We start from the raw sequence: 27,759 nt of genomic DNA, 5'->3' as shown, positions 1-27,759 counted from the left end.
CCCGCAGCATGACTAAAATGCGCCCAGCTTTACGGTCTTAAGGTGGCCAGACATTCTCCTGCACCGTTTTATGTTGGAGAGCATAATTCATGGTTCTGTTAATGACTGCACATCATCCAGATCTTGAAGTAGCAAAGTGGCCCCAGACCATCACACTACCACCACTGTGCCCGAGTCTGTATGATGTCCAGACGTAACAAGACGTGCAACATCCAGTTAGATCATATTTTGTCTCCTCAGTCAACAGAAAGACCATTTCCTCAATTCTTAGAGACCATCAATATGCTTTTTACCAAATGTTGGCTGGACCTTTGTGTTCTTTGCAGTCAGCAGTATTTTTTACCTTGGAACTCTCCCATGGAGGCCATTTTAGCCCACTCTTTTTTTCCTTCTTCTTCTTCTTGTTGAATCGTGAATTTTGATATGCTGGCCGCACCTAAGAGGGTTCACCGCTGTCCCATGTTTTCTCCATTTGTGGAGAATGGGTCTCACTGTGGCTTTATTGAGGCTTTGGAAATGGCTTTCCAGGCTGACGGATCTTTAATTTCTGTAGGCCAGTAGGATGACATGATGCGTTACTTTTTGATATCATTAAACCTTACTAATTTTGTTGGGTTCTCTTTAAGTGAATTCTTAACTTTACAGATCTGAGAGGGTGAGCGTAAAATGAAATGATTTGAGAACAGCTTTTCAGATTTACTCACATTCTGTCTGGCTATCACAATTTGATTCATGATCTAAAACATTTAAGTGTTAAAGAAATCATAGAACTGCAGTCTGTGGTTACATATTTAAAACCTGAGCAGAGTAGAAGCATTTGGTGTCATTTTAAATAGAATTTTTGCATTTATGTTGGAAAAAGTGACCAAGAATAGAGAAACCGACTTAAAAAAAACCCCACATAATGGATAATTAGCACTGTTTGAAAATACAATGAAAAACACTTCCTTATACATAATATATCTGGTTTTAATTAGTACATCACACTTTAATCCAAGCAAAAATGGTCTCTCACAGTAAGTTCTCGATAGCAGGACAATTTTATTGTCATGTCTGTTGCAGTTCTTCACTCTTTTTTTTTTTTTTTTTTGCCTCATTTCAGTAGAATCTGCAGTCCAAATATCTTCACGTTCATTACAAAATAAACTCTTTGCAATAAATAAATATATAGATTTACATTTATACTTTATATGTAGAAAATAAATATATTGTACATCTCATAAATAGGAACACCCATATGTACACCTCAAGACGCTTGCATGTTTTGTTTTGTTTTTTTCTTTAATAATGTTCGCCGCACTCTGAACATTACAAGTCGCCACTCTTTAACCAAACCTATCTGTTATTCCTTTAAACCGCAGTCGGTGAAGTGCTTACGTCCCGAGCCTACTGAATTTACGCTTTCATTTAAATGTGATGAATGTGATGTTTAGGTTCAAACCAGACTCACAGCTGGGACTTTGGATGTTTAGGTAAGTGCTTCATCAGTCCTACAGTCATTGCAAAGATGTTGCCCTCTTTTTCCATCTGGGACATTCGCCTTGTGGTAGTTTTTAATCTGCGTACAGATTGTGAAGTACCTAATTATACCAAACTTAGCAAGCCAAACCCTTCTTGCATGTCACATCAGAAATGTCTGCAGCACTCCTGAAAAGGGAACTTCCTGGAGCTTTTCTAGCCACCAGAATTAGTTTTTCAGGTTTGTGCTTTAACACACAAGAAGCCCCCACTCTGTGTGCTGTTGCATGTCACTCAAGTGTCTATGCGAGGAGGGTGGGGGAAAAAAAAAAAACCCTGGCATCTCGGTTTGGTTTTCCTGATTCACCCCCAGCTGCTCAGTCCTCCACAGAGGAAGCGGTCTCCTCTTCGCTGAAGTCCAAAGCCGAGGCAGACGAAAGACATCCAGGATCGAGCTGAATGTTTATGTCCTGGTCACATGTGACCTCCGTGAGAGCTCAGGGGTAAACAGTTCTCCACAAGATCCAGAATATCCACAGCACACCCCCCCGCCCCCTCTCTCTCTAGTCTTCCGCCTCTTCGACTTTGTTTATCTCTGGGGCTCCAGATGTAACCAGTTCTCCCAGTGTGAGCGCTGGTCACCTGTCCTGGAGCAGATCTCTGTACGCTTGAGGCATCTTCCCCATCTACACCGACCGTGGCAAGAAGTGGGTGAGTTTCTGGTGTTTCTTAGTCCTGCCACCCTCCCTGGGCGATCCGTCCTTGTTTAATGCCACGTAGTAAAAGCGTCCCGTGTCGGTGTGCTTGTACAGCGTCGAAGCGTAGGTGTTGTACCAGTTCTCCTCAAAATGCTCCCTGAACACGCACTCTGCCGTAAGTTTACTCTGCAGAACAGGAAACATGATGTTAGCCCAAGAGAACAGACGGAAATTATGTTCACAGTTTTCACTTCTTCACCTTGCAGTCACTAGGTTTAATGTACTTCACTGGCATTTTATGTGTCAGAGCAACTCAAAGTGGAGCATAACTGAGAAAAAAAGTTGTGCATTTCCTTTACTTTAACACATAAATATGCTTCGGTATAAAACCGGGGTCTTCAATCCGGATCTCGATGTCTTGCAACTTATAGACCCTTCTGTGCTTCATCACACTTGAGTCAAATAATCAAGTTATTAGAAGGATTTTAGCAAGATATGGAAAGCTTAAATAAACACAGAGAAGGTAATTCAGTCATTTGCTTCAAGTGAGTTGGACCAGGGTCTAAAAGTTGCAGAGTTCTGGATTTGAAGACCCCGATTAATCCCTTCATCTATACATCAACTCTCTCAGCTGAAGAAAAGCTTCCCTACAGCATGACGCTGCCAACACCAACTATTACCAAGGGGATGATGTCCCCATGGCACTAAAAACTAACGTGGTTTTAAGTCGCACAATGAATTTTACCAGAATCTTCAACCTTGGCCTCATATATGGTTGTAGACAACTTCCAACTCGACTTCTTATGCCTTTCTTTTATAAAAGTTAAAGGCTGTCTGGTTTACAGACGCTTCAACTTAGGTAACTTTTCAAGTTACCATGGGCTCCTCGGTCTTCATGATGCTGTTTGTTCCCTGTTTTTTCTGAGGCCTTCACAGACCAGATGGTTTCATACTGAGATTAAATTGTTAGTCGTTTGCAGTCGATCTTGTTAAAGACTATTGGAGAAAAAAAAAAAAAGAGTTGCTCTAAACATGTGCTGCATTTCCAGATTTTTGTTCATAAAAATAGTCAAAATCCATGTTGAATTTTTCTTCCAAATCATCGACATGCAGTGAAGTTTGTAGTAATGAGAAGCTTCAAGGTGTGTGAGATCCCCACAGTTTCCACTCCTGACATGAACTCATTGAAAAGCTAAAACAAAGCAGTACAAGCTCATTTGGGCTGGGGCTCATTATGAAAAAAAGAGGGGAAATCATTACATGCAGCTTTTCACTTTACGCTCCACTCTCACTCCTCAGACCTGCTGACCTCTTGCTGTGCATGGAGAATCATTTCCCTCCCTGTGATGCAACGAGAACAGTCGGCATACCAACACACTAAAATCTTTGGTGTTCACTGACAGAGCAATATGAGCAGTGGCTGCAGATCCAGCAGGCGAGAGAGAGGGAGCAGGCTGAATTTAAAAGTACGAGGAACATGACAGACATCGGAGCTGCCTGTCTTTGCAGCCCTCTCTTTCCCATCAGGCTTGCATGTGCTGCTTTTACGACTCTTCACTTCTACAAAACTGCTGAAGCAATCTCGATGATTGGCTTTCAGGCTGTGCTTGGCTGCTCTGTGCAGGAAGGCTGTTGTCTGTAAACACAGCCTGAAGGGCACATGACTGGGCCAGCTCCATGCTGACACACACCCTCATGCACACACACCTCATCGGATCAAAAGCTCGTCAAGGTCTGCTGCTTTGTGGGACGGAAGCACCCCTCTACCTGTTCAGCTTCCCCTCCCCACCTCCTGCACTCTCGCATCCAGACAGACATGTCGACATCTCCCCTCCCGTCAGTCAGGTGACTCAGTCAGGTGTGCAATTTCCCCTCCAAACCACCACCTCCGACCTCCACCCACACCCTCCTCTCAGGGCCAACCCCCCAGGATGCCAGACTCCGATAACGTGCAGTAACAATATCTGCACTTCCAGCATAATGGCCTACTTAAAGGTAGCCTCTTTTCAAAAACGATGAGAGCCGGGGTCGGCCCACGAGAGGCCCCCAGGTAATGCCCCGGGACACCTGATACAGGATTGCCCTAGAATACTTCCCCTTCCACTGCTTTTATCTCTTTCCTTCCCTATCTCCCTGTCTCGAGGTATGTGTGAGAACTGAGGATGTACACCGACCAGAGCAGGAAGCTTGACCACATTTACATCCAAAGTGATTCTGGACCCTTCTCTCTCCTCTTTGTGGCATATGTAAAACTATATTAAGACACAGGGTCTGTATCCTCCTTGAACCCTTGCAGACAAAGAACAACCATGAAGAGAAAGGAACACGCGCTTGTTTTGTCTCGCTGTGGTTTCACCATTAGCCACATGGGAGCTTTGATTAAGATATAAAGACGCTATGATTCTGTTTAGAAAACTAGACCCAACAAATGAAGAAAAGGACATTTTCAAAGCATGACAAGAACATGGTGTGTTTAACACCACACGGCTCCTAGACGGCCTTGAAAGTATCTTGGATAAGAACGGAGAAACAAAACAGAAAACGGAAACAATTTTCAGGCTTTATTCTATCCCCCATTGTATCGTCCATCCACTTTACATGATTTAAAACTTAATATTTATGCCTTAAAACTGCTTTACAAGAACCAATAAGTGGAAATTTGTATGGAATAGTATGAAATTATGTCACAGAAAAATGTTTAGGAACCCAGCTGGAGGTTTTGGTTTGTATAGAGTGAGATTCTGTTTTTTATCAGTAGAAACTCACCGATCCATAGAGCTCTCCTTTCTCATTCATGCCCAGGTAGAGTCCAGCATCCACCCCTCTGATGCTGACCAGCCCCACTGCCAGGCTGATGAATTCCAGGATACCTGAGGTAAAAAAAACACACACACACACACACACACCGATATGTCAACAGAAGCACACAGAACCAATGTAATAATTTTAGGAATCTCCTCCCATTACTACAAGTTGTTTCTGTCTGGTACACTATAACACTGGTTATTTAAGTTTAATTGAGGACATTAGCTTGGTTGAAAATGGCTAAACTGTTACAAAGTTAGCTATATTTTTTGGAAGCTTTGTCCTATTGCAACAATTTTAGTAGAATTTATCTTCATTTTGGTTCAGTCAACCACTATTCCCAGCAGACAACTATAATATCGACATGTTTATGGAGTGCAATGCGAGTTAATACAGTACTTAGTAAAAGTTATGAACTACAATTACAGTTTTGGTTGAGCTTCTGTGTTGAAAGACTTTCAGATTATATTCAGCTTTCGATAGTTTAGTGACAGCACTAATGCTAAAGTCAAAACTCCAGGCAGCTGTTGCTAATGAACAGCAAACTTGCTAGTTGACCTCTTAGCTCTGAGCCAGATGTATTGGTAATGAACGGCACATCTTGTCAGAGGATATGCTTGAATGCAATGGTTTGAAGTACATTTAAAAAACTTGATTACTATTTCAGTGGCATTGTGTTTAGACTGGTTTAGTGTCAGTGTTAATGGTAAAGTCAAATTTACCAAGTTGGCTTTTCAAACTAAAGGCAGACTTTGCCAAAGAACAGTTATTGTCAACTAAAACAAGAATGTTTTACATTCAGCTTTGTTGGAATAGATTTCATGTCACATGCTTTTATACCAAATCAGTTCTTATTTTTTGTCTTCTGTTAACTTGGAAGGCGAACGAAACGGCCTCTTTGAAAATCAAGGAAGAGATTCTGCATTAATTTAAGTAGCAAAGCATAACTTGACAAATATTGCCTATTTGTAAAGCATAAATGTATTTAGAACTAAATATTTAGAAACTAATTTATCAGACAATATTAAAATGTGATAAAATTTAACTAACTTTATTTGGGAAATACACTTTAAATACTGGTTTGAGTCTTCAAAAGTTAAACTTTCCACTCACAAATACTGATACAAATCTACCTCAGTAAAACAGATGTTCAAATTGTTACGATCATGTTACTGACTAACTTGTGACCCACAATAACAGTTCCTGTCATCAGTGTGAACTGTTAGAATAATGATGTTCAGAGGAAATGATGAAGCTATTTTCAAGATTCAAACTCATCAGAAGCAGAACAGCTTGTATTGTGATAATCACTAAGCTTAAATCTCATGACTGATTAAATAAGTGAAAAATGAGCTGGAAAATCACTATGGTGAACAAGTAAGACTGTCATACTTAAACTAGTAATACTACAAATATGTAACTTGTTTTTCATTGATTGCAGCGCCTTTCCCTTAACTGCTATGACTAACTTCTTTCTGGTCTTTCGTAATGACGAGACGTTTTCTGTAAAGTCTGATGTTCCCCAGGGACTTCTAGCACAGCCTGGGAAGACACTTTAATAAAGCTTGTAGATGGTTACAGTGAAGGCAACTTCAAAGGCAGGGAGACAAGTGGTAAAATTAAAAGCCACTGGGTGTTGTGATGCAGAGGTTACTCAGAGAGGATCCAGCTGGCTGCTGTGACTGGCAGAGGCCAGCTCTTCCAGCCACCTGGCCTCCATCTCCCCGACCTCATCAGATGACAGAGATCATCCCTCTAATTTTTTTTTTTTAAGAGTGTGTTTCATATCCTCTAATCAAAGTCGTCTCTAGCTTGGCGCAGCGAGGACGACCTTGCATTTTCTTTCTTTCTTCCTTTCTTTTTTTTCCTCTTTCTCTCTCTCTTTAACTTTAAGTGAAGCCAGACAGAGACAAACACGCGGACCACCCATCCCCTGTAAAACACCGACTTATTTTTTGGCTCAAGCATGAACATTAAACCGTAGCTTGGATTCCGCGGTGGTCACGCTTTAATTCGGAGTTATTCTGTCCCGCAGCGAGCGAGCGAGCCGCCCGGCCCGCACCTGTGACACATGCGGCGCCTGGACATGTGCGCGTCTCTGCCCTGTGACCCCCAGCAGCCGAGACAGACTTTATTTCACAGGTGACACCCGGGCTTTGGCCCCGCGAGAAAACAGCTGTGGCTCAAAACATGTGAGATAGATAGTCTGCCTATTATCGGAACGGGCTTATCAGAGGGGGACAGGCACGCGCACGTGTCGAAGCTGGTTGTCACGGAGACGCGCACGCGCACACTTTATTTAAAGCGTCGAGGGGGACACCTGCTCCCGGGTGCCCGCGAGCGCAGAGATTTCTAGAAAAAGCCGCGCGGCTGTTCAGCACGAGCGAGTCCACCGAGGAGGATGCGCCGCCGGTGAAAAAGAAACTAATATCCAGGACATGGTTTCTGAGTTTATCTACTTAAACTCAGAAACGTTTCGAGCCACATTCAAATGTGTAAAAATGCAATAATAAAAGTGCCTAAAGTTAAGGAAATCAATAAACGTATAAATAAAAGTATAAACACGCCAAAACCGAAACGAGCTTCCAAACGGTGAGACTTTAACTAAGGTGGGGTGGAGGGGGGATATTTAAAACAATAAATGAAATGAAATGAAACTTCTACAAATACCCTGAATGCCAAAGAAACTCACCAAATCTGCTGTGGTCCTGCCGTGTCCCATGCACGGTGCCGTTGGGGAATATCTCCAGCTGAAAGCCAGTCCTGCAGTAGAGCTGACGCCGCCTCAGGATCCCCTTAAGGTGGCCGAAGTCTGTGGGCGACCCCTGCTGCAGCCTGCCTTCGATCTGCCCCAGCCGCTCGCTCAGCCCCGCCGGAGACTCCGACAAGGGCGCGCTTGCCAGCGCAGGGAAGCTCTGTAAATCCAAGTCGAGCGTCCCCAGAAAACTCCCGACCTCTGCCATCGTTTGCACAGCTGTCACATTAAGCGAAGGCATTTGAGATGTATGTGCAGCGACTTGCGGAGGGAGAAAAGTTTACGCACAAGTCCGGTCCATGCACGCAGGAAAAAAGAGCGTCCCCGGCGCGCCGTGCTCCTCCAAAGTCAGGGAAGTCCTCTGAGTTTATTGATAGTCCTTTGCTTTAATCATGAGTTTGATATCTGTGTTTATCAAATGGAAAGACTCTAATATATACATACTCCCCACGCATTCTCACATTGGACACCCAGATTCAAGCCACGCCTGGCTGGCATCCCTTCTTACGCGCATCAGTTTGCTTTACTTAATCTTCACTTTTAGACCAACTTTTTGCAACACATGACACAAATGTGTTCAACGCTCTTCTTATAGAAAGTTTTTTTTTTTTTTTTTTTTTTTTAATGTTCCGATCACTTCAATCCATGGGCAGAAATGTCTCCAGAATGTATCCTCTTCCCTCTTTGCGGTTTTCCGCTGTCTGTTAAAACCGCAGCGCCCGTCCAGTGGCAGAAAAACCTGGCAACACGCGGCGGTCCATTAAACTGCGGCGCAGATGCAGAAGTGGAAAGTATCATGATGAAAACGCACACATATCAACTGACTGCGTCTATTTAACCGCTAACCCCATCAGCCCCTTCAACCACTGAAGCCAAGCCTTCTTTATGTCGGCTTTTGGGTCAGAATCCTGGCTTAATGGGGGTAGTGGGGGGGAGGAAAACCGCAAAAGAAACATTTACATGAAAGGATTATCAAAGTAACCTGTGCACACGCTCACAGTAATCCAACCTCCTGCGCACACGTTTGAGGGACCAAGCACTGCAAGTTGGAGCTTTTCACGGGAGCATTTTCCCCACCTCTTCGCTGGAAGCAGGTGCTTTCTTACCCTCTCTGCACCCAGTTTGCAGTAAGCTCCAGCAAGCCAGCAGCTTAAACCACTGACTTCTTGCGAGGAGGTGTGGGGCAGGCGAGGAAAATCCAGATTCTGATGATGTCTGACTGTACATACGTTTCTCTAATTAATTTTCAAATAATAAAGAAAGCACTGAAACTATCAAACACTGCATGCTAAAGCATTCAACTCCCTTCCACAACTTACATTTTTTCACAGCAACAAATTGTAATGTATTTACATGATAAAACTGACCAGCTCTATAAGAAGGAAAAAGAGATGAAGCTTTTGCTGATTTTGTCAGATGTGTTTCTATGAATGGCATAGACTGACCTCCATCTATCTTTAACTCTCATCACATTTTCTGTCCCTGCTGGACAAAAAAATGCCATATCCACAGCCTAATACTGCCACCACCATGTTTCACAGTGAACATTGTGTTGTCAGAGTGAGATGCAGTGTCAGTTTTCTGCCAGAAAGTTCAGCTTTGGTCTAATTGATCCTCATGTTTGCTTGTAGCCCCTGGTTTGTGAAAAAACTACTAACATGGCTTCTTTTAGATTCCTTCCTCCCTGACCTGTCTGCTGTGTTTTTTTTGTTTTGTTTTGTTTTTTGCCTCCATGATGCCATTGTTCACTAATGCTCAAAACTCCAATGCTGTTACAAAACAGCAGTAATCATCCTGAGATTAAACTATAATCTTATTTTTTTTATTTAATTAATTTTATTGCACTTAGTTGGGATATTGGAGTAACGCTGGCTTATGAAATAGATTCAAATGTGTGTAACATGGCAAAATGTTCTTGAATGCTTTTAAGATAAAGTTTAGAGCACAGATTTTAAATTAGTTTTGAAAAAGGGTCAAACATGAAAACCGAGAACACAAGTTTTTTTTTTTTAAGAAAATGAGAGTTAGTGTTGTTGGATAAGAATGTTTTGATCTGTGCCATCATGCACATGAAAGAGAGCACTAAGAAACCCATAACAGGACTAATATAATAATCATAATTTATGACTGATTGGGGATTTTTGCACTTCTTCTGTGCACAATGGGACAACAAGTTCCAACTTGTGTTTGTGAAGTTTCAAAGAAAAAAAAAAAAAAGAAGAAGAAAAACACAGCTGTTTTGCCGAGGCCTTTATTTCTGCGTGATGATCCAAATGAAAACAAACTCCAGGAGTGTTTTAATTAGTTCGCCGCTCCATGGATATCGGTGACAGCGGGTCCTGATGGGAGGAGGGCGTGATTACATCAACAAGCACCATTTAACTATTAGCGTGTTATTTCAGACCTCCTTCGAGCTGCTTTCCGAAACCCCCGTCCTGAGGGGGAGTTCTCACCTCGGGGGCTGCTCATCGCGGGCTGCTGCGGCTTCCCTGCAGAGAAGCGTGGATTTATGACGGAGCCTCGCTGCCTGAGAAGGCTGACAAATAGCGAGCTTTAAGTGTGTGTGATTGTTTTGATGTCACCGTCGGGATTTAGATGAATTTCCTGACTTCTTGTTTAGGGCTAATTTATCAACTTTTGTGGAGGTGCTGCAGTCTATTCTCAAGCAGATGTTGGTGGCTCAGAGTCGAATACACGGTGATGGACCCTCCAAAGCACGCAGGCCTTTTTTCACTGCTACTAATTATGCCACTATAAATCTTAGGGGTGTGTCACAGCTGCATTGAAGTCAGAGGAGTGACGGTGGCTTTCAGCTGGTGCGGTATATGAAAGGTGGTGGGGGTGATGGATGCCCCGTGGGCCTCACGCTTGATGAATTGGGCAAGGGGTTGACGAGGAGTCACCGATGGCCAGGCTTTGTGCGAAAAGACACCAGGGCCCTCGCTGCTGAGGAGGATGAAAGGAGGATTCGTCTCAGCTGTAGGTTGGGAGGATTAGAGAAAGCAGAGGAGAGGGGCAAAGAAAGAGCAAAGTGAAACAAAAATGGGGGGTCTGGGAGGGGTGTGGAAAGGAAACCCGTCTTCCTTCTGATTTTTGCTCACTGTCCATCAAGTTAATGTAAAACCTAAAACTCACCTCACAGTGGCATGCTGAATTTTAATTTCTTTATCATTGTGGCTATTACAAATACATCTGTTGCTGGCCAGTCATGTTTAATAGATGACATGGCAGATATATAACTGCAAATTAAAAAAAAAAAGAAAAAAAGCAACCAAGAGTTAAAATGTTCCCATATGCTGAGAACCTGCAGAGGATACGGAGAAGAAGAGAGTAACCTCAAGCGCATGGCCGCGGCTTTGAAGTTGCTCTCTCATGAGTCACTGAGAGTGAGTTCACACTGAAAATGAAGTTACACTTGCATTGGGAACTGGGGACTAATAGGAGCCTCACCTGTTTGTTTGGATTAGACAAACTTCACATGTGTCCTCCTCAGAGAGGGGAGCCAAGGTCTGCCTGGAGAAACCGAGCCAGTTGACTCAATTATGAAGCCTGGAAGAGGAGTTGGTTACTCAGGTAAAGAAACCTCTCAGGTTGGGAACAAAACCTTGGCAGCTGTGGCAGTGCCTTTAAAAGTTAGCACACCCCTTCCTCGTTTTTGGTTTTTCCTGTGTCAAACTTTGATGTAGCTTATTAGGATGTGTCTAGTAGTGTGAAGGGGGAGAAAAAGAATACAAGCGGTCAGATATTTTAAGAACAAAAATTGGAAAAATGTCTGTTTGCGTTTATATTTAACCCCTTTATGCTTCCTTTAGAAGCCACATAATTAGTAAACTGAGTCCGCCTGTGTGTAATTTACTCTCTGCGCTGAATAGAGAGAAAACCACAAGACCTTTGGGTTTTCAGTTTGTCACTAACGAGACGCACCAAACGTGGAACGAGGTGCTCTTGTCAGATATAGTCAAAATGTAACTTTCCGACCTACAATTTATTTAACTAACTTTGCATGTCGATCTAAACCACACCTTCATTTGAAACATGACGTTGGCAGCATGATGCTGCGGAGACGCTTTTCCTCAGCAGAGACTAGGAAGCTGGTCAGAGTTGATTTGGAAACAAAATACTTTAAACTGGGTGAAGGTTCACTCCCCAACAGGACAACTACGCTAAACGTGCAGCCAGAACTACAGTGGAAAAGTTTTTGTTCAAAAAGCATATTCGTCTGTTAGACTGGTCCAGTCAAAGTGCAAAGCTAAATCCAAACTAAAAAAAATATTTGGCAACATGTGAAGGATGTTCATTTTCCAACTAATCTCATTTCCCCTCCCGATTCCAACAACATATAGGGCAATATTTGAACCTGTAACCAAACCTCTGCTCTTTTTTGCACTTTTGATTAGACTGTATACTGTATACAAGTACAGGTCATTTATCATGATTCTTCCACTACCATGTTTTACAATTGGAAAGTGTGCCCATGGCGGTACCGTCTTTTTTTTTTTTTTTTTTTTCCATTTCTTTTACATTTTTCCCCTTAAATATTACATATTTAACTCTATCTTTTTAATTGCTAGTATTCCCTAACCCCCCCTCGCCCCCCCAAAAAAACCTCTAGAGTTTTCACAGAACATTTGTTTATACTGAGTCTGAACTATAAACAGTGCTCTATTTCCAGTGATTTATGAGGACAGTCAGTAGTAGTGCGTCAACTCTTGGTGTAAATGGGGCTAAGTACAAATGCAGACAACGTTCAGATATTTTTCTTGGAATACGTGTAGAGATCTTTTATCACTTTCTCTCAATTTCTTGATGACATATTCACTACCTTTGTGTTGATCCGTTTCACAAAAATCCCAGTAAAATGAAATGAAGTTTGTTGTAACTTGACAAAATGTGGAAAAAAGTTTCAAGTGTAGTGAATACTCTCTCAAGCTTTTATCAAAACGCATGACATAAGGTAATGATGAGGGGTAAATTGAGAGGTTAAAGTTCAACTTTTCATGTCAAGATACAGAGTGAAACATCCAGAACGCCTGCAGCTGTTGCAGTTTACGAAAGTCTTTACGGTTTGGGCGCTCAATTTTCCTTCTGATTTGCTCCAAAAAGGTGAAAAATTTCCACATTCCAACATCTGCCATAATAGCAACAGAAGAGTCAGTGTTTGCCATTAATCTTTAATGAATGCCCAGTTTAGAAGACCCCCCCCGACCCCAGCTTTTCCTAATCCGTCTCTTCTAATCATCAGATCTGGGATCAGGTCCTCAAACCCCTCTTAACCTCAGCCTTAAGAAGGCAGGGAGTAGAAAAAGGGCTGACTCAGTGTTAGCGGCTACCACCAGGTTAACAAGGCTACTAACGGGGTCAGAGCCCCTCCGCCCCTCCCTCCACGTCCGCCGGCCAGCAGAGCTGCGCCACTTTACATTAAGACAGTTAGCTGCAGACCAGTGGGAAAGGGAGGATATCATCTGTTCTTATTTTACCTTTTGTCAAGCAGCATGTGGAAAATGATCTTCGCTGTGAGTTATTTGCAGAGCTGGATTCCGTGTTATTTCATTCCCAAGCAGAGACATAACAGAGAGGGTCTCTACTTTCACGCAGGTGGTCCTCCGGCCTTGTTCAAGGGCGCCGTGTGCGTTGGGGCGAGGGCTGGGAGAGGGGAGACACAGACAGATGCATGCGAATTTAGGTAATGGTGTTGCATTTCAGTGCCTGCTTTACTTGGCCGCCCCGTGCAAAGATAGTGTTAATTAATTTGTTTGCTTTGCTTTCAAGCACCAACAAATGGAGCCCTCCAGGTTTAGCGAAGCCACTTGTATGCAAAGAACAGCGTCTAAAACCAACATTTGTTGTACAAATTGCTTGCATATGTCCTTGGAATAGGAGGGGGAAAAAAAAAAACTCCTTGTCATGACACCAACAGAGATGTTCTCTTTTTTTTTTTAACTCAAAGGGAAAACCGTAGCAGGAATATTTGAACTCTGTCTCGAAGATTTTGGTTTAGCAGCTAATTATCCGTACTCCAAACTTGCAGTTTTGCTCTTCTCATCAGACAGCAGCTGACTTGAACTGAAGCAGTACAAGTCATATTTTTTAGCTCCGGTGGTTCTTTTTTTTTTTTTAAAGACGCTTTTCCTTTTATGGAAGCCACATTTCGAGTGGCGAATGCACATCTGTAAGGCTGCACAGGGTGTGACCCTGGCGTATGACTCTCACCGGTTGGTGATTTTTGAGCGAGAGGTCACAGATGAGCGGTCGGAGTGACGTTCCACCTGTCTGTCTTGCCCACTGGTGCAACGACAGCTCAACTTTCTCAGCTCTGCAGGGCTGCAGTCTGAGGTTTCAGAGTGTATATGCGTGATCATGATGAGGGAACAGGCCCGCAGAGCAAGACTATTTTTCTTACTACAACACAGAGCAGGAATCTACCCTCAAACAGATGTTAGCAGCCCTTTGTAGAGGCTTTGGCACGGAGCCCGACTCTACCTATCTGCACAGCTATTTACATGGCAATCCAGCTGCTCAGCCTTTTTACTCTTCCCTCCACCCTTCTCTGCTCGCTCTGCCTGTGCCTTCAGCCCCCTACCCCCAATCCCTGCCCCAAACCTCGCCTTTTGAAATCAAATACCTGCTCTTATATAAACTTTGATCAATCAAAGGCAGTAATTTGTTTAGCTGGCGAGACAGTGACATACTGGTGCAGGTTCGGTTACTCACAGAAGAAAAAGGCCAGGCTTCCCGTATCTGAGAATATCTCAGGGCTGACGCAAACTTTTACCCCGCACTTTTTAAAAAAATATATATTTAGCTGGTTTCTTTCTGCAGAAGAGACAAATATATCCAAAATATTTTAGCCTCGCTAATTTGATTTATTGTCAGCTGTAGTTCAAGCAGATGTGGGAGAGAGGGATTTATAATTAGACCGATTCCAGGAATGAGGGTTTATATTTGCTTGCTTACTAGCAGGGGTATTAAGGGCTTTACAGCAGAGGTAAAGGGTTCTCAGCAGTAAAGACTGACTAATGACATTTAAATGCTTCACTAGCTGCTTATGCAGCACTATTACCTTGCAGCAAGAAGGTTCTGCGTTCCTGGACTTTGCATGTTTTTCCTGTGCATGCATGGGTTCTCCCTGGGTACTCCTTGTTCCTCCCATACTCCAAAGTCCCATGACTGTTGGGTTTAGTAGTTATTCCTCATAGCCTTCAGATTGTGTGAGTGTGTGTGCATCTTTGTTTATCCTCTGTTGCCCTGTGATGGACCGGGGACCTGTTCAAGGTGAATGCCTCTTGTCGCCCAGTGATCACTGGCGATGGATGCCAGCCCTCGATGGATGGATTTTTCTTTCTTCTAGTAAAATGAATGTACAAGAATTTAGAAAGAAGCAAACTCAATCATTTACTAACTTGTCGAATTGATTGCAATTCTCAGATCCTTCCCTAATTGCCCCAAATTTCAGAAACAGTGTTTTCTTCTTCTACACGTTTACCAGGTCCTAGCATCGAATTGGCTTTCTTTCATCAATCTCTTTCTTCTTGTCGCTCTTCCATAATGGCCATATTTGTTGAGTGAACAACTAATGGTTGTTCTGTCTACAGGTTCTCCCACCTGAGCCGTGGATCTCTGCAGCTCCTCCTGAGATGCCATGAGACTTCTGACTTTTCCTGCAACTTTACAAAAGTGTGCTGTTAGTCCTTCAAATAATATCCCAAGAAAATACGCTGACATTTCTGTGCCAAAATGGGGGGAAATGCAACATTTTACCTGCCTTAAATAGCAGTCACCATGCCATGCTCTGTGAACCAGAGCACAGCTCCAGCATGCTGACACTCGGCCTCATTTGTCTGTGATTTATCAGGCTTCCTGTGATCTGTGCCAGTAGATAATCTGTTGACAGAAGAGTTGTCAGATTGTGGAGTGAACTTTAAAAGCTTAATTTGTAGGACAATCTCACAAGCGTCAAATAAAATAAAAGAGCCGCTTCTAGAAAGTCACAGTAAACAATTTATGACCTCGTCTCACATGTTCTCTAGCGCGTATTGAACAACAGAGTTATGCTGGCAGAAAACGGTAAGAATACTAGGCATAGATGCTATTTATTAACTGATTTATGAAAGTTTTATAAGCCCTTGGAAAAACAGCCATATTGAGTTTTACGATCCAGAAGAACACAGTCTTCTCACTCTGCTATGGATCTGTTCCTTATTAAGACGCAGCCCAGTGGCTGCATCATCATAAGAAGATAATTAGACAAGCAACCTTCATGCAAATGAAAGGAAATGAAATCAAAGTCCGCTGGGGCCCTGAAGCTGGCCGGCTCGTCAGTAGAGGGTGCTGATGTGTTTTCCCCTCGTAGAGCTTCAGCCAACATCTCAGATTGCCTCAGAATCATGCGATGTCACGCCATGACAAATGGAGATACATTAGTTAATTAAAGTGGGGAGTTCAAAACGGGGTGACGCAGGTTGTCATTTTTCTTCCCGCCCCACATTCCTCAGAGTCACGATGTAAAAGCAGAGCCAGGTCCAGCTCTGACTCTCCTGGCGTGATTGGTCGACTTCTTTTCTCCGTCTCTGTAATCAAGGCCGCCACAGCTTCTGACGTCTTTTTTTTTTTCTCTTGGTGTTTTTGTCTCCCTGCTTTTCCCAGGTTGGTTGTTGACTTAAGTGGACACTCATTTAATACGTTCATGGAGATAATCTATTGTCTGAAAAGATTAATGGAGTAGGTTTGTATAGGCCTGCACCTAAACAAATAAAATCCCTTGACATTATCCATTTCAGAATTATTCAGTGGCTTAAACCATTTCGTCATAAATGAAAATACAGAGGGAAACCAAAAGTGTCGCTGGATTCATAGTAGAGGGTTTGCATTTTTAGGGTTAAAGTGGAAACAAAGCAGAATAAACTCATAGTTCTCCTCCAAGCCAATTTAGCATCTTCGGCTTTGATGTTGTCGGGGCAAATAGTTGTTGGGTTGAGACAGTTTCTGCCTTCGCTGCCAGAACCGAGGCTGGAGGCAGAGACAGGTGCACGGCGTTCATCACATCCTGATGGAGCAATCCAAGGGCCAAGATGTCCTTCTCGACATATTGGAAACGTTTGTTAACAGATGGAGACTTGTGCTGGCAAACGTTCCCTGACTTTGGCCAGAAACGAGGGAGGAAGGGAGAGGGGAGAGGGTGGAAAGGAACGTTTAATATCAAATGGCACGAATGACTCAGATAGAGAAAGAGGAGGGAGGGAGATAAGACATAAATCAATAAATTTTATTGTGTGCATGTCTAGGGTTTACAGGGCCTTGCAAAAGTATTAACACCTCCTGGACTTTTTCATCTTTTGTCATGTTACAACTACAAACTTCAATTTATGTTATCAGGATTGTGAGTGATAAACCAACAATAAGCAGGGAATAACATCCAGATGGCATGATGCTGCCCGCATAACATTTCACAGTGGATGGTGATTTTAGGGTTTTTAGGGTCATGCGCAATATTCGATTTCCTCCAGTTTTACAGCTGCCATCAGTTTTCAATTCAATTTTACAAAAATTAAAGTGAATTCAGTCCAGTCACACAAACACATGTGTGTACAGTTCAATTTGATCCTAGTTCAATCAACACAGAGAAGTTCCTTTTATTACTAACCCTTTCATGCATCGTGGTCACTACAGTGGACAGCCGTCTAAAAGCCATTTTCTTATGCTTCTTGTGGATTTTTATGTTATAAATGCAGACAGACCACTGATGTGGACACTAGTGCATCATAAAATACACCATCATCTACTGGCCATCAGCTGCAAATGAAAGAAATTATTTTTGTTAAATCCAATATGGCCGACAGACATAAAAGCATGCCGACCGACCCGGTCCCTCCTTCTACTGTAGACTAGTCTTGCAGGTAAAAAAAAATATTGTGACCTCAGATAACCCCTAAAGAGCAATACTACTGATGTATTTTTCAAATAACAACTTTGTATTTGGTGAAAATTACAATTGATCAATTTTTTTTCCTACTTTTTTTATGCCATAAGAAAATCAAAAACAGTTTTGAAAAAATAAAAAAATAAATCCTGACACAAAGGATTATAATTCATGCACGAAAGGGTTAAAACTGGTCAAATGTTTTCCATCTTAGGAGATCTGAGTGCATGAAGTCACTGGCCAGTAGATTAAATCCTCCTGCATGAAAACAGCAACAGTGAACTGTTGCTTGGATTTACATAAAGGTCAAAAGGTTCAGTTTTGGTCTCATCTGAACAGACATGTTTTTGGGTCCCATAGATGTTCTTGAGGTAACCTCCAAACAGGACTTCTTCCAACAGTGACTTTCTTCTTGCTTTCCGTCTGTGTGCAAGACGATGTTGCTTTGATAGACTCTCCCAACCTCTGCAGCTCATCCATAGCTACTGTGGGCCTCAGATTAATGCACTCCTGGTCCAGTTTGTCATAGGAATGGCACGGACATGGTTTGCAGTCGTGCCATGCTCTTTCTATTTTCAGATGATGGATTGAAGATTGCTCAAGTCAAAGCTTGATAAATTGTTTTTTTTTTTTACCCTAGCCCTGCTTTTAAACTTCGACATAGCATTCCCCCCAGACCTGTTTGCAGTGTCCCTTGATCGTCATGATGCCGTTTGTTCTCTAAAAACCCTCTCAGGCCTTCACCAAACAGTTGGATTTATATTTATATTAAGGTTAAATTACTATATTTACTAATCTGGGGAAGGCAATTGGATATACTCAAATTTATTTAGGGGTATAAGGGTAAAACTGAGATTTATGCAAATGCATGCTACATTTTTTTATTTGTAAAAAAAAAAAAAAAAAAAAAAAACACCCAACAGAATACTATAAATAATTTTCTTTCACTTCACAATTATGCCCTGCTTTGTCAGTCATAGCAACCCCTCCTCCACACTCCAAAAAAGGACTTTCAGTTTTTCTTGTAAAAATTGTAAGGGGTATGAATAGTTTTGCAAGCCACTGTGAGGATGACGTAATAAAACGAGTTAAATCTGCAGCTGCAAAATGTGCAAAGCCACAAACGGGTTGAAAGGTTTCCCCACATGACATCTTTTCTGATCCAGTTTCTGTCATACTTTTCAAGCATGTCTTAGTCGCACATGTTCCTCCCCAGTACACTTTCCTCTATCAGCTTCATTCCTCCTGTAAGGTCGCACAGCTACAGCTGGCATCAATATGTCGGGGGGCCTTTTTTTTTTTTTTTCTGTCTGAGCCCCAGTGCTGGAAAGTTACATTCATCTGGGTAATCAGTTTAGAAGATAATGAAAACAGAGATTGTTTACAGAGATTAGGCCCTTGGAAATGGGGTAATCAGAGCGTTGGAAGGGCACTGACAGCAACGCGCTGGATCTGTGTCTATAGAAACCAAGCAACGCCGACGCAGCCCTCCGAGCCTCGATGTCATCACAGATAGAAGATAGAGTGCCTTATCCTCCGCTGCTCTCCATTTGGTCCTCCTTGCTGGAACGAAATCACTCAATGTTTAACAGACGCAGCACCTGTTGGCCAGATGTGTTTGAGTAATGAATGAAATATAGAATGAAGTAAGCATTTTTGACAAAAATGTTCGGAGGAAAAATTAATCACAGCCTTGATTTCTTCTTAGCCCTGTTTAATGCCCTGTTATGCCGTACGTGGCAATGGATTTATAGATTTACATCAGTGGGAGGAAGCCGGATTACCCCGATTCAAAGACAACATCTCGGGGCTTCATAGGCACGTGGATTAAATGCTTAGGCTGACATAAACTTCATTAAAACGGAGGCCAACTGTCATTTTCTCCTCCTTTGCAAAGGTAGGTTTTAATTTGTGGAGGTCAAGTCGTGCTGTTTCTTGGCTGAACTGTTCAATCAGAGACAAACGAGGCTCGGGTTCAACCCGGGGGGCGGGGGGTTGTTTTATAAGAGCTCACCTCAGAACAGCCATGAAAGTAATTATCAGTATCTCATATCTCATGCATCGAGGGGGAACATGTGTTTAGGATTTGGTCTTACAGGGTTTGCCCCCCACCCTTTCCACCAGACAAACTTCACTTGTATCATTGTGCTAACTGGGTGCTGGTGTGACTGTGGATTTATCAAAATGTCATCTGAAAAGAAAGAGAAAGATCTCCGATACAGATAGATGGTGGAGTTTCCCGGAAGAAGACGGAAAGCTTAATGTGCCAAGACAAGAGGTGGAGCCGCTCGATTTGACCCGTTCAAGCAGCTCTTGGCGCTTCTAGAAAAATCTACATATCCAACCCATGCATCAAATACCAATAGAGTGCTATGAAAAAGTATTTGGTCCTTAACAGGTTTCTTCTGTTTTCGCTTTGTCAAACTGTAGATCGTTACATTTTTTAAAACATGAAACAAACATCAGTTTTCAAATTATTATTCAATTAATTAAGGGAAAAATAAACTATCCAAACCAAGATGGCCAATTGTGGAAACGTTTCTAATTTAACCTAATAGCTGGTTACATTTTAAACAAAGTTTGATTTAGTTTTGCTCGTCATTGGAGTTATTTTAGTTTTGCTTATAGTTGGTGGCCTTTGATATTTATTAATGTAAAATTTTCACCACAGTTCTGCTTTGAGTTGCTGTCATCTTTTTTTTTTTCATTTTAATTGATTTTTACGAGTTAAATAAAATATATAAAGCAAACACGATTGCATTCAGGCACAGAAGAAGTTTTTCCAGCAAGTTCAGACTTAGACTATGCCTCTCCAAAAGACAACTTTTTTTGTAGTTGTCCTTTAAGTCATTTTAAGGTATACTTGTTGATGCACTTAAGGTGGTTGTCCTTTTTGGTAATTCCAACAAATTACTAAAATGGTTCTGTGTTTTCTCCATTGATAGAAATTGGCTTTTTGCAGTAGTTTGCTGCAGTCTTAAAGCTTTATAAATGGTTCTGTAATCCTCTTTCGATGAGTGTGTTACATTTGAGGTCTTTTAACCTGCTTCAAGCTGCCAGAATGGTTTTAGTTTTCACAGGGAGACATCAGACCTGAGTACAGCTGGTCAAATTGAACTTGGCTTTCCAGAAATTATGATTAAGCACAGTCTATTCATTTACCAAGGGATCCAATAAGTTTTTCACATGAGGGCGTGTTGGTTTATATAACTTCTCCACTTTAATAAATGAAATCATCATTTTAAAATCAGCTTGTTTGTCTAATATTAGAAGCGTTTGATCCGAAACATTCAAATGCGATCAAAAGAAGCAATAAAAAGAAGCAAAGGGGCAAATGCAGAGAGATCGTGTTTGCTGGCTTGGCTCTCCCTCTAAGTGGTCACATGTAGATCTTTCTAGTTGGGGAGAGGATGGGTGTGATCTTTAGTCTCGAACAGAGTCCACTCTTGGCGAAAACTTGCTGTCGGTTGAGTCTAAGCGCTGGTCCTCCACCTATGTACAAAGTCTCTGGCATCCTCTCCTCTGGCACGGCTGCGCTCCGGGGGGATTTTTTATTGTGATCAGAGTCAGGGGCAGAAACCTGCTATAAAATTTCCCACAATAAAATGAAACAGAGACACCCTGGACTTTGGTGTGGAGGCGAAGGGGGACCCATCACCATAAAAACGTCGTTTATCTTTGGGGAGGCGACTCGATCGCACTGTCCTATTTTCCCTACAAGATACTTCTCTGTACTGCAACAAAGAGCAGGGATTAACTTTTACCCTGTTGCTGCTGCTGTCACGTTTTGAGAGACAAATGTTGGAGGCTTGTGAAGCTCTGAATGTATTCCAGTGTTATCCATTTGTGCGAGGCCGGGGTATTTTGATTTTGAAGGGAGACCCTGACATCCATTTCCCTCCCAAAGGACGACGACAGGGGGACCTTTGCTGCGAGCGGCCCCACTCTGTGCCTAAAAGAACCGAGAGTTGGGTGGTCTGTCCGTCAACAGCAGATCTGGGCCCAGGCCTGAGAAAAGCGGCTCACCCATATCACTTTCAAAGAATGAAACCCAAAGCGCCGGCCGCTTTCTGCCCGCTGCAGCCTTGTATGCACAAAGACACCTGTTGTTCGGCTCCCACACAAAGGCTTAATCAATCTAGGTGTTTGTAGCCAAACAAATACAAATGCCATTTTGTGCTCGGTATGAAAAATTGTACATGAAATAAAAGTCTAAATATGTTTAAGCACTTTGTTAAAGCCTCTTTAAGATGGTTGGATCAGTCTGTAAGGCCTTGTGATCTGAAATACTGTGAAGCTACGGGAGATTTTACTGATGTGATACAAATGTATTATTTATTTGTACTGAACATCATCATTCAGATTAACGAGTGTTGGTAGAAACAGAAAATCAACTTGAATGGTTTATGTTAGCTTGTTTGTCCAGAGAAATAGATTTTTTTTCTTTTTTTATGAAAAATGTTTGAGTGATTTCAGTGTCTTGCAAAAGTATTTACACCCATTGATATTTTAGGATTTTGTCCCGTTCGAAAAACTAAAAAGTGGTTTATTTCTCTTTATAACCCTAAATCGATAGAAACCAAGTGGTGCTGGAAGTCTTCGGCATGTTGCCAGCTCTGCACATCTAGAGACAGAAGGTTTTCCCATTTTTCTCAACTGTCGGGTTGAATGAGGAGCATTTGAGAACATCATTTGTTAATCTCTGCAGCACATTCTCATTTTTTAGCCTATAAAAGGTTTTCTTCCAGAACTGCCCTGTTTTTAGTGTCATCCATAGTCACAGTAAGCCCGATCAGCTTTTCTGTCCCTGCTGAATAAAGGCAACGTAACATGATGCTGCCACCACCATGTTTCATCAAGGGGATGTGGCTTTTTTTTGGTTTTCTCCCATTGTGTTTATATATAGCATACAATGTAACTGCAGTTATATTATCAATGACTTTCCTTTTTGTCACTTTTCTTTACTAATCCTCATGTTTGATACTTTTCCTGTTAACAGATTCTCCCAGCTGAGCTCCAGATCTCTGCAGCTCCTCCAGAGCTCCTCATCTGGCTCGTCAGTTCAGATGGACTTGGCAGGTAGACGCATCCTTCTCCACTGCAAACTGAATTCTTGCTCATTAAACGTTTGCGTTAAACCACCTTAATTATACGAAAACTACGAGTTTGTCAAAGTACCTGCAATAACATTATGAGGTTGTGATCCACAGCTGAACCCTGCGATGACATCATGTCTTTCCCTCTGTGACTGGCTGATGCGAACACGTCTCGTACAATAACGCCAATAACATGTGGGTAGTAACATAGAAATGAAGACAAAGACACAAAGGCGGAGCATTAAGTAGTTTAGACAATTTTACCATTTGTTAGATGTTAGTTTACGCTAGGAGAGCTAAATCTTGCTCACATTGTGAGATAAATGTTTGAGGCTATTTAATCCACTCATCAAACAGGGAACAATTAAGAAAGGCTGAAGACTGTTGAGGAAAGATGGGATTGCTTTCTTACCTAAGTCCTTCCATTAGAGCGGTGGCAGATATGAATAGCAGCGGTAATTTGATGAGGTACTGCCTCTCCTTGGGATCACACACTGAGAGGAGGCTTTGTTTATGTGCCAAACGGATTTATGGAATCAAATAGAAGTTTTCATTTCCTTGTTTGAGTGGATGTGCAGGGGATTAGAAGTGGGGAAAAATGTGGGCAGAGATAAAAAAAAAAAAAAGAAGTTATCAAACGCAGCGGTGGAACAAAGACTCTGGTTTATTCTGATTTTCCATTTCAATTTGAGCAGCAGCTTTGCTTTTCACATCTAATCCGGTTAAACAGGAAATTACACAGATTTAAATGAGAAAGTGTAAACATTTTAACTCAGGTAATTAAGTACAAAACGTATCTAGCATTGCAGAGTGCCCAAAACTGAAATACATCTGTAAAATACGTCACCCATGACTGTCATGCTATCTTGGACTAGCATATAAACCAAAAAAGTCCAACAAAATGCAGTTTTGAAGATATGATTTTTAACATATTAAATAAAAAAGCTACTCAAATCAACCTAACTTTATGTGGAAAAAGTAACTCTCTCCGATCTCTGACTACTGTTATTTTTTTTTATTTCACCTTTAGTTGCAACAACTCCCATCAAATATTTGTGATGACCAGCAATGAGTCTTATACATCGCTGTGGAAGAAATTTATCCCAATCTTCTCAGTTGGAGTGGAGTAGGACTCAGCCTCTCAATTGAATTGATTTGATGCAGTCTTTGATAGGTTCACTACTGCTCCTTGTTGTATTCATGTATTTCAGGTACCAATGCCTTTTTCTCATCTGTACTTGAATTTTGCACATCAAGGCCCGATGCTGATGTTGAGATTGCTTTGGTCTACTTCATGTTGCTAGATGGGTTCTCTTCACATTATTTTCTGTTTGTACAGCTTTGGCAGAAATTAGTTTACCTTACCTCTGGCTAATAAAAAATAAAGCTAGATGATCAGAAAGGTTTAAGTCTGACAAAACAGCAAAACCAGAGAAAGTCTGTAAGGTGGGGACACCTTTTTATTAAGTAAAACTTCTCAGGGGATGTATGGTGTAGGGTTAGACTGGCCGCCCCCTATCTGGAGGTTATTATTACTTAACGCAGCCATCTGAGGTTCATCCTTCTGAAAGTCTTGGAACACAGAGACCAAAACGGGAAATTTATGAACTGAGGAAAGAATGAAGTGACGAGCTCCGCCACTACACTGATGACAATCAGCTTTATAGCTTCAACCAGTGCTTCTCACTTGGCAACTATTATGGCCTCCTCAAAACCTGTTTGACAGAAACTTAAATTACTCTGAAGCAGGATGTTGGTCTTCATTGGGAAAAGATAGAGACCAGTTTTTGTCTGAAACGCTGAAAAAGACATTATGGCCAGTATTGATGTGTGTGCTTAATAATTCAGTTATTATCAGAAAGCAGCAGCTCGTCTTATGACTGGTTTGACTAAATGTGATCACAATACATCGTAAATGGACTAAATTTGACTCGTGCTTTTTAGCAATACTAACCACTCAGTGTTTTACACTAACTGTTTGATCTGTTGGCCATATCAGGTTTGGTGGTTTATTATATCTCGACTTTATATTCTAGTTTCTAATTTGATCCCTCCTAAGATGTACATGATGTCATTGAAGTGGTTGATGCCTCTAAAGACTTGGAGATAAAACAACACTGAATGGACCGAGGCAGCTTGTGCTGTGATCAGAGTTGGCTGGCCTTTGTGGATCAAAATAGCAACAGCACAGATGAGAATTTGAGAAATTAATCACGGCATTAGGTGTATTTTAAATCTAACCTCGCCTTATCAGGTATTGCGTGTGAGGCACAAATTAAGTTATTAATTATCATGGTCTCTGAGCTCTTGTAAAGGCAACAGCTGCATTTAATAGATGACTTGAAGGCAGCTTTGTAGTTAATGAGATGGACAGAAATAGACCTTTGTGGATCAGAGAGAAGTGGAGCTCTAAAACGGTTGTTATGTTAAAGGACTGGTTTTGCATCATTCCCCTTTCTCGTTAAGACATATTAAGACGAAAAGCCTCCCAAATAAATCCAGGTGCGCAGGTACAGTGCAATCAAAGCTTTTTTTTTTTTTAAAGCTTTTCAAGTTCTCGGCTTTCCGTCATGTTTCAGCTTCATTTAGAAGCCGCTCTCCAGGGACAGGGTTTGAACCGTTTTCTTCTTCACTTAATTACTTATGAAATAGACCATGTTGCTACAAATTGCTGTTGACTTAGGACTCAGTTAAAGCAAGCTACACTGATCGCTCTGCTGTTTCCAGATCTGTGACGGTATTGGTCAGTGATGTATTGATATGGGCAATATGGCTCACCACCCAGGGCAGCGTCAGGTCAGACAAGGCTGGCAAAATGATGTCAAGCAGAGAAGATGTCTCACACGGTTGTGAAAGAAGGGTTCGAAGAATAGGTTCACATACGGACTTTAATTGCACCTCCAATTTCTTCCAAATATGGGATATTAAAGAACGAGGAGAACATGTTTTTCTCAGTAAGTAGATTTCTAGTATGTGGATGGCCTCATATCGGAGAGGGGTATCAGGTCACCAGTCCCTCACAGGACCATTCACATGAAATGCCCAATAAACAAATATTGAAATCACAGCTTTAAAAAATAACAAAATGTGAAAAAGTTTAATACTTTTGTAAGGAACTGAAGAGCAAGGTCAATAACCGTCTTTAGCACGTTGACACCGACGACAATAAGGTGTTGTTGAATCTTACTTTCTGTGGGTTTGGCTGGGGAAAAAAACCAGATCTGTGGCAACAGATTTGTCAGCTTCCTCTTGCAATAATAAGTTAATTTCCTTCTGTCAGTTTTATTATCAGGATGATGGAGGCAGAACACACGGGGGCAGCTTCTTCGGAAGAAATGAGGATGACCTTTGAAGTGAGCTGCAACAGAAGTTCATATATCTGGTGATAGTTTTGACAGGTGGACAGCTGTCCATAAACACATTCCAGAGCTCCAGACGCGAGCCATTTTCCAGAGAAAATGGAAAGTGGCGATGTTAAAAATCGCAGGCTTGTTTAGGTTTTGTCCAGAGATCACTGCACTGTTGAAGCTTTACATTCTGCTCCCTGGCATGTGGAGCTACTCTAAGACATGTGGCTTTATCATTGTTCTTGCAGAGTCTGTCTTGTGTCTGTCTCTTCTCTTGCTGCTCTCAGACGCTGATGTTTTTGCGGATGCACCTGGCTCCTTGGCCTTCCCTCACATGTCTTCATCATTTGCAATATATACAGAGCTGCCTTCTTTTTCAGTTTTCAATTCGGTCCTTATGCATTGTTGTTTTCATGTTAGACAACTGAAATGCGCATGAATTTGCAATTGAATCATTGACAGGGAGGAAATGGAAAAAGGAATACGTTACTACAAGTGTAAAACTTTATTAATCAGAATAATTAAACGAAATAGGGCCAATTTGTTTTAAGTAGTTATGAAACCAAGCTAACTTAAGGTTTAAAAACATTTTATCTTATCCTAAGACAAAGTTAAAATATAATGCTGAAAGCTTTAGTATAATCTGAACTTTCTTTATCCTGCGTTCATTATCAGTTATTAAAATGCATATTTTGTCTTGACACTCATGACATAATGTCTAAAACATATTTAAAAATGGCATCAATTGGACGTGGGTCATCAGAAAATACATCAGAAGTCATAACTTTCAAAACCAATGCTGTGTCTCCTGGTGTTTTTTTTTTTCAAGCAACAGAATGTTAAGTTAAAAAGTGTAAGAGCAAAAACTGAGCCTTGTGGAACCCCACATGCACCTTTTAAATGTTTAGCTGCAGAGCTCCCATTGCTTACGATGAATTCACCGTCTATCAGACAGGATTTGGACCATTTAAGAACAGTTCTGAAGATGTTTGTCACTTTGAGTCTATTAAGTAAAAATATTGTGGCTGACAAGGGTTTATTAAGATCCTGAGGTCATAAACAACATTAAGCAATGCTGTCTCTGTGCAGCGATTGGAATTTACATTTTTTTTTTTTAAATGTATACGTTATCAATATTCATAAAACGTTTTGATTAGACGACAGCTCTATTAATCGTTGTGGCCCAATTAAAACTCAAATGCAGCCTCTCGGATGGGGATGCTGTGTTTTTATGAGTGTCTCTGAACGGAGCGAGGAGAGGTGGTGGGGGGGGCGAGGTGCAGAAGAAGTGTGAGGATGGTTGAGACGGAGCCTGGCCTCAACGTGGATCAGTCCAGTCATGAGACAAACAGATGTGGTCCTGTCTCTGTTCCCCGTCCAGCTCCAGCCTGCCGTGGCAGACGTTCAGTTATGCGGGGAGCACGGGTCGGGGTCTTAGCGTGCGCCCTCCTCAGTGTTTACTCTACTTGTTGACAACATGGCTGGACTCTGGGCTAAGATCAGCCAGCAGATGATGGTGTCCAGGTCTGGCGGAGGCATCTGTTTTCATCAGAGAAGACTCCGCTTGTGGTGTGAATTTAACATTTGTCTCTCCAAGGCCAAGACTCGGATGGATGAAGGTTTATCTATAGCCCTCTTATTGGAACCACATTGACGCTTGTTTCTTTCCCTCCCTCTTCTCCAC

The 27,759-nt window shown here is 41.8% G+C and overlaps 1 protein-coding gene across 1 annotated transcript; it reads right to left on the bottom strand.

Moving 5' to 3' along the window:
• Positions 1 to 948: 948 nt before the first annotated feature.
• On the bottom strand, positions 949 to 8,833 carry fgf16 (fibroblast growth factor 16). The gene is made up of 3 exons (XM_014987574.2): positions 7,654 to 8,833; positions 4,923 to 5,026; positions 949 to 2,342 (listed from the first exon to the last, which is right to left on the bottom strand). The coding sequence occupies exons 1-3, from the start codon at positions 7,955 to 7,957 to the stop codon at positions 2,145 to 2,147; spliced, it is 606 nt and encodes a 201-aa protein (XP_014843060.1). The 5' UTR covers positions 7,958 to 8,833; the 3' UTR covers positions 949 to 2,144.
• Positions 8,834 to 27,759: the final 18,926 nt, after the last annotated feature.

Source organism: Poecilia mexicana, unplaced genomic scaffold (assembly GCF_051168715.1).
Source record: "Poecilia mexicana isolate PSO_F unplaced genomic scaffold, ASM5116871v1 scaffold_10, whole genome shotgun sequence".
Lineage (NCBI taxonomy): Eukaryota > Metazoa > Chordata > Actinopteri > Cyprinodontiformes > Poeciliidae > Poecilia > Poecilia mexicana.
The sequence above is the reverse complement of the archived record's forward strand: the minus strand, read 5'-3'. Positions and strand labels throughout refer to the sequence as shown.

Coding starts and splice junctions, on each gene's coding strand:
- fgf16 (XM_014987574.2), bottom strand. CDS start 7,957: ATGCCTTCGCTTAATGTGACAGCTGTGCAAACGATGGCAGAGGTCGGG. Junction 5,027..7,653: donor GCAGGACCACAGCAGATTTG/GTGAGTTTCTTT, acceptor TTTTTACCTCAG/GTATCCTGGAATTCATCAGC. Junction 2,343..4,922: donor AAGGAGAGCTCTATGGATCG/GTGAGTTTCTAC, acceptor CCTGTTCTGCAG/AGTAAACTTACGGCAGAGTG.